At 52.8% G+C, this 7,301-nt stretch overlaps 1 protein-coding gene across 8 annotated transcripts in view; it reads right to left on the bottom strand.

The window, feature by feature from the left end:
* The window catches only part of GTF2IRD1 (GTF2I repeat domain containing 1), a 78,508-nt gene that overhangs the window by 32,193 nt on the left and 39,014 nt on the right, over positions 1 to 7,301 (bottom strand). For all 8 annotated transcript variants that reach the window (XM_006154990.2, XM_014590318.1, XM_006154992.2 and 5 more), the window contains 3 exons: positions 6,545 to 6,628; positions 754 to 937; positions 237 to 265 (listed from right to left, as the gene is read on the bottom strand). In XM_006154990.2, the coding sequence (XP_006155052.1) occupies positions 237 to 265; positions 754 to 937; positions 6,545 to 6,628 (297 nt within the window). The remainder of the gene's footprint in view (positions 1 to 236; positions 266 to 753; positions 938 to 6,544; positions 6,629 to 7,301) is intronic.

Here is a 7,301-nt window from a genome sequence, read left to right as displayed (position 1 = left end):
AACCCTGGCTTGGCGAAACGAAGAAGTGCCTCTCTGGCCCCCTTGGTCCCAGGTTCCAGCCTGGCTTTCCTCTACCCTTCTGGGACAGGCGCTCGGGAGAGGTGGAAGAACAGAAGGGCAGAGGCCCTAGAATCTAGGTCCCACAGTTGGTTCAGCTCCCACCTCAGGCCCCCAGACCCATGGCCGGCCCCCATGCTAAGCAGGCCCCCACAGCAGCCCCAGCCCGTGCCTCTTACCAGGCTTGGGGATGAGTCCTTGGAAAGGCCTGGAAGAGAAATAGGGGGGGCGGTTATCAGAGGGAGGGCCTGGGGGACATAGCATCAGCCTCACAGAGAGCTGCTTAGAAATGTTTGGGTCCCCAGACCTTTTGCAGAAGGATCTGCATTTTAATAAGATGCCTAGGTGACCTGTGTACAGGGGACACAGGACCACGTGGCAGGGCACTGTGCAGGAGAGTGGCCAGAGTCTCGTGCAGCTTTGCCCTGGCTGGTCCTGTGACCTCGGATGAATCACTCGTCTGGTGACATAGGGTGACTGCCTTGTCCAAGGAGCAGTAGGTACTCCGGGCAGACAGAAGGCACGACAAAGGCTGCCCTTGCCACGTGTGCGGGGGCAGCTGGGGCCACTTCTGCCTGACTCCTGACACCCTGGCTGGCCTGCAGTCCCTCCCAGACTCCCCAGCACCCAGGGAGAGCCATGCCCCATCCTCTCCGTGCTAGTCCCGTCTCCACCCCGTTCCTTCCTCCCAAGTACCTGGTCACGGTGAACTTGATCTTGTCAGCCACGGCAAGGATCCTCTCCAGGTTCTGGGAGCCAAAGGTGCAAGGCTTTCGGAACGGGATTCCAGGGGGCAGTCCCTCTATGATCACCGAGCCAGGGTTACTCTTGATCCGCTTGTAGGGAACCTGGACTGGGTACTTGATGCCCAAGGCTTCCCCTGTGGGGTAGAGGGACGGTCCTACCCGTCAGGGGCGAGAGGCAGTGCAGGGTGTGCATACGTGGGGTGAACACGAGTGAGCACAACAGGGCTCTCGTGGAGCACACAGAAAGGCATGATGTGGGGAGGAGGGGTGCTGGGCGTTAGGGATGTGTTGTACGGGGGTGTTCTAGGGGAGTCGGGCATGGGAGTCTGTGCTTTGGCAGGCCAAGTGGCAGGGACGCATGGTTACTGTTACAAGGGACAGGACAGGGCCTAATGTTCAGCCGCTCGACCCTGCCTCACCCTGCTGCAGGACCAGCCTGGCCCAAGAGGACAGACTGCACCAGCCAAGGCTGGCTAGAGGCAGCCCAGGCCGAGGGCCCTCTCTTCTGCCTCGGACTTCGGCCTCATTCCTGTCACTAACTCTGGAGGGCTGTGGCACTCCTCCCCCAGAGCCTGCCTTATCCTGCAGCTGACCTGGTACCCAGAGGGGTGGCCCCTAGGATCCCTAGGACCCCTCTTGGCTGAGGCCTTGCCTGTGAGCTCACTAGTGCAGCCTCTGCAGCCCTGGGAGCTGTGAGGCTGATTTTGACACTCAAAACTCAGCCGCAGTTCGAACATCTCTTGGGTTTGGATGGGGTCCACCATGGAGCCCCCTCTCAGAGGGATGGGGTCTCTGCCACCCCACCACCACCCCGGGGAAGCTTGTACAAGCTTTGTCTGCAGCATGGCAGTGTGCCTCCTTAGGCAGACACTCAGCAGAAATCCCTGCAGGTCTCAGGACTAGGAGGAACAGCTGAACTTTTCTGTGCAATAAACTAACTTTTATCTCACAGATGTTAGAAATTGTAAAACTAACCCTGTTCCTCTTTTTGCTCTGGCTCCCTGGGAACTCAGAGCCTGATTTGTGTTCTGTATCTAGCCAGTACAGAATCTTTTTTTTTTTTTTTTGAGAGTTTTTTTGCTATAGGGCGTGAGTGCTCACCAGAAAGACAGAGAGAGAGAAACAGAGAGACAGAAAGCAAGAAATCACCTCCCAGGGGGATGGCCACGCAATAATCCCTTCTCCATTCTCTTCTTGGGATCTTTCAATTCTTAAAATTATTTTATTTGGGGCTGGCAGATGGCATGGTGCTTAAAGGCGCTGGTGGTTAAAAAACACCTCACATCGGGCACATGTGTGTGCATGCCCAAAATCCTGAGAGGAGAATGAAGAAGGGACTGCAGTGTGGTCATCCTCCGGGGGGTGACTTCTCGCTTTCTGTCTCTCTCTCCAGTGAGCACATGTGCCCTATATAAAAAAATCTCTCTTAAAAAAATCTATCTATCATCTACCTACCTACCTACCTATAGACAGATATATTTTTTATTTCTTCCAAGAGAGAGGCATGCCTGAAGGGTCTTCATGCTGTGATCTACCCCACCCCCATGTCTCAGCTGCCTTGGATCACAGGCATGTGTACCCCTTGTGCTCAGGGGGCCCCACACCCGACCCAGGATCTTTCCCATGGGGGTCCCGCTGCGTTGCCACCAGCCCCTAATCCAGCAGCTGCTACTATAGTCACAAGGTTGTGCAACATCACCACGATCGAATTCCAGAACATTTCACGTCTCCAAAAAGGAACCCCACTCTCAGCAGTCACTGCCCACCCTCCCCTTGCCCGGCAACCACTAATCTTCTCTGTCTCTAAGGACTTCCGCCAGTGTTTCACTCTCTCCCGACTTCGTAGCTGACTACTTCGTACGCTATTGCAAACAGATCCTTTCTGAAATGAAAAATCTGACAGTGGGGAAACATATGCTTGCAATCCATAAATGGGGCCCTCTGCATCTCCCTCCCTCCTCTCCTCTGCAATGGCTCTTCCTACGAAGGCTAAGGGCCTCACATCACAAACCCTGTAAACACCCGAGGTTTGTCCAGCAGAATCCAATGCGGATCAGGAGCCCCTCCTGCAGCTCTGCCTGGTGTCTGTGCCGCTGCTCTTTCCTGGTCCCCCTTCTCACAGCCGTCCCCGTCTTCAACCTGACCTCTAAATCTGGGGGCTCCGTGGCCTTCGGTCTGGGCTCTCTCTCCTGTCCACAGAGCACTCTCCACACGTGCTGCTTCTACTCCCAGGGCTTAATTTTCCTTCTTTTTATTCAAGTCTATTTATTTTTACTTTATTTTTGAGAGATTTTTGCTACAGGGTGTGTGCACTCACTGGACAGAGACAGAGAGACAGAAAGTGAGAAATCACCCCTGGGTGTTCTGGCCATGCTGCAATCCCTTTCATCCATTCTCTTCTTAGGATTTCGGGCACACACGCACATGCGCCCAGTGTGATTTTCAAGCTGCTAGGTCCAGGATTCAAACTGCGGTTGGCCATGTGGGAGTCCAGTGCCTTACGTTCTATGCCACCTGCTAGCCCCTCAAGTCTATATTTTAAGGGCAGTTTGAGGTTCACAGCACAATAGGGAGGAAGATGGGGAGCCCTCCCATCTATCCCTGCCTCTCCCACACAAGCACAGTCTCCCCTGCTATTGACGTTGCCCACCAGAGGGGTACATCTATTACCACGGGTGACCCTGCAGTGACTCGTCCTTGTCACCGAGGGGGTCACCCTTGGTGCTGCACATTCTGGGCTTGGGCAAATGGGTGCGACATGCAGCCACCACTGCTGTATCATGCGTGTCTCACTGAGCGTGGCTTACTTTCTAGGCCCACTCCACATGCCTTTGAACAGCCTGTGGGTCTTCTCCACTCACCTCAAACTAACAGAGCCAGCCGGGACCCATCCTAGTTCCCTCTAAGCGAGGCGCTGCCCCTTTACCTCCTGGCTAACGGACCCCCTGTGGCCATGTGCTCCACCCTCCCTCAGGGAAGAGCCCACCTCGTCACTGAGACAGGTCAGGTACCCCAAGCCCGAGTCAACGAGTAAGTGGCATGTTCCTGACACAGGGATTGGGTAAGGAATGGCCATGTGACTCAGTGGGGACCAATGAGAAATGGGAGGGCTGCCAGGGAATTTGGGGAAAGAAACCATCTAGTTCCCTTAAAAGTCTGTGGGGGGAGGGCGGGGTGGCAGGTGACATGGTGGTTAAGGTGGCTGGACTCCCATGTGGCTGACTATGGTTCGAGTCCCAGACCTGGCAACTTGCAAGCTTTCTCACTTTTCTTCTCTCTTGTGTCTCTCTGGTCAACTTCAAAAAGCTAAAATAATGACAATGGATACAATGAAATAAAAAATAATTCCTAAAAACAAAAAACAAAAAACCAATCAGGTGTGTGGCAGAACCAGCCCTTTCCCCACCAGAGCACACAGATAAGATGCCTGGATCTGCCGCAGCCATTCTGCCAGTAAACAGGATGCCAGCCTGACTCCAGCTGGACCTGAAGGCATATCACCACTGGACTCTGGTACAATGAGCCAGGGTCAGCTGTAGTCTGACAGCGCTAGGGGGCTGGATGATGGTGCAGAGCTAGTGCAATGCTCTGCGAGGCTGACCCACGTGGGAAGGTTCTGGGTTCGCACCGGGAGACCTCCTTGAGCATGTCAGGTGCACACCTGCTCATGAGCCGAGGTCGACCGAAGCTGAGAGGAGGTGGCAGCATCACCCTGTTGGGAGGACCTATCTATCTCACTCACTTATGGAAAAAAGAAATATATAAACACTAAAAAAAAGACAGTGACACCAATGCCCTCCTGTCCCACTCATTCCTCTCACATTGAACTCCGACCCACTGACCGTCCCCACAGAGAAATGCACTGAGTCGCCTCCCCTTGAGCTTGGGAACGGACCCTCTGCAGCAGAGCTGATGCTGCGAGAACCAGGAGAGGCCATGTAGCTTCCTTCTGGCTCAGTCTCTCTCCAGACAGGTGCCTCCAGGGCCCAGACCAACGAGCAGGAAATCCTGCTACCCTGAAGTTGCCAGGCTGGAAAGCCCAATTGGAGAGATCACACAGAGATCCAGGGAGAGACTCGGGGGGCCCAAGGTCAGATGTGGGTGAGATGTGGGAGGGTCCCAGCCTCAGCCATCCTCCAACAGCAACCACAGGAGAGACCCAGAGCGAGAGACCCAGGCTAAATATTCCCAGTTCTTGACTCCCGCAAATCATGAGGGTCAGCCAATGCCATTCTCACAGCCCAGGGGGTACACTTGTTTTATTTATTTATTTATTTTAAGTTTGCCTAGAGAGTTGACTCACAGGGGAAGGGAAAGTGAGAAAGCACCCCTACATGGCAATCCCTTCTCCTCCTTTCTCCTCTCAGTATTTGGGCATGCACACATACAAGCCGGGCAGGTTTTTCCAGCTGTCAGGTCTGGGACATAAAGTCAGGCATTTGGGATCCAATCGCTTTAACCCCCACACCACTGGCTGCCCCAAATATTATCCTTCTTCCACATTCTATTTCATTAATTTCTTTTTTTTAAAGAATTATTTTATTTAGGGGCCAGCAGGTGGCATTGTGGCTAAAGGCACTGGACTCCCACATGGCCAACTGTGGTTAAGTCCTGGACCGGGCGGGTTGCTTTCTTGCTTTCCCTCCCTGTCTCTAGCTGATTGAACTGAAAAATAATTTTAAAAAGTTAAATAAAGTAATTCTTTTTTTTTTTTTTTTTTTTTTTTTTTTTTTATTTTCACAGGGGGGGAATGTAGACCAGAGAGGGACAGAGAGAGAGAAAAAGGAAAAGTGAGAAAGCAAGCCGCCAGGTCTGGGCCTCGAACTGTGGTCGGCCATGTGGGAGTCCAGTGCCCTTAACCACCACACCATCTGCCAGTCCCTATTTCATTAATTTCTTAACATCCTTCAGTTCTTTCTTCAAAGAGGCCTTCCCTGGCCCCCAATCTAAGGTAAAACCTGTTTTTCTCTCCAAGGCAGCCTTCACTTTTTCTGCATGGCTTCTGAACAATTCCTCACTGTCAGAGTCTGTGCATAGCAGGTGAAGTCACCTCACTGTTCCGCCAGGCGCACAAGGGCAGGACTGTCTATTTGCTTCACTGCTGCATCCTCAATGCTTGGGACAGAGCCTGGCACCTAGTAAGTGCTCAAAAAAAACGTGTAGGGGCTGGCAGGTGGTGTGGTGGTTGGGGGTGCTGGACTCCCATGTGGCCAACCATGGTTCAAGTCCCGGACCTGGTGGCTTGGTTTCTCACTTTCTCTCTCTCTCTCTGTTCCCCTCTGGTGAAATTAAAAATAAATAAATAAAGCTAAATAAAATAATTCTTAAAAAAAAAAAAAGAAAGAAATACATGTCAATGGGCCAGTGCCATAGCACAGGAGTTAGGGGCTGTGCAAAGGAAGCCAGATCCCACCTGGTTGACTACGGTTCAAGTCCTAGCCCTGGTCGTTTGAGAAACATGCCAGATACATGCACCCAGGATCCTGATGGAAGGGAGAACTGGAAGGAAAAGGATTATGGCATAACGAGGTCCCATAGGGGGTGCTCTCTCTCTCTTCTGTCTCTCTCAGGTGTGCATATATGTGATCTCTAGCATAAAAAAAAAAAAGACCAAAAAATTTTTAAAATATATGTGTAAATGGATGAATGGTTTCCCCAGAGATGACCTCGGCCAGAGCTGGGAAGCTTCCAGCTTCTCTGCCCACACCACGAGGCTTCCCTCCCCTCGGGCCCACACTCACCGTATTTCTTATTAAACAGGTCCTGGACTTGCTCCCGTAGGGTGTTGGCGATGTCGATCCGCGAGAGCCGAGTGTCATAATTTTCTGCAAAGTGAAAAACAATTATGGATTTGGGCTTGCTAAATTAAAAGGCACTTGGTGACTTTTAAGGCATATGAATCTCTAATTATGGGAACTCCTTCTCTGGCAATTAAGCGATCCATGGAGTGGGCCCCTCAGAGTCCTTCAGATCTAACATCTGATGGAGATGCGTGCTTTCCGGAAGGACGCACACTGTTGCCACAACAGCAATGAGTCAGAAATTAACTTAATTGTTGACATTTGAAAACCGCCACACCAATAAATAAGCCCAGGAGGTGAGACACTGAGAAGAGTGGATTCCTGTGCCCTGGGCAGGAGGGCTTGGAGTGGAGACTCCATGAAGCTGAGGGATGCAGGAGGCAGGGAGGGGACACAAGTAGCCGGCCTAGCAGCTCCCAGTGGCCACGCGCTCACCTGGGGTTTAAGACCCCAACCGCTATGTGGCAGCAGGTGCCACAGAGCCCCTGACCTCAGGGAGAGCACAGCCTAGCACTGCCTGGAAGAGTGTGGGGAGGGCAGGGCGAGGCTCCCGTGCCAACGAAGCTGGGAAGGAGGAGCCAGGGTGAGGAGACCAACGGGAACTCCCAGCATCACAGGATTCTCCGGCTGCAGGGAAGGAGTGAGAGGAGAGGCTGCGAGCAGCCAGCCCCCTGGAATTGGGGCCTACCTCTCTGGG

Source organism: Tupaia chinensis, unplaced genomic scaffold (assembly GCF_000334495.1).
Source record: "Tupaia chinensis unplaced genomic scaffold, TupChi_1.0 Scaffold000429_1, whole genome shotgun sequence".
NCBI lineage: Eukaryota > Metazoa > Chordata > Mammalia > Scandentia > Tupaiidae > Tupaia > Tupaia belangeri.
The sequence above is the reverse complement of the archived record's forward strand: the minus strand, read 5'-3'. Positions and strand labels throughout refer to the sequence as shown.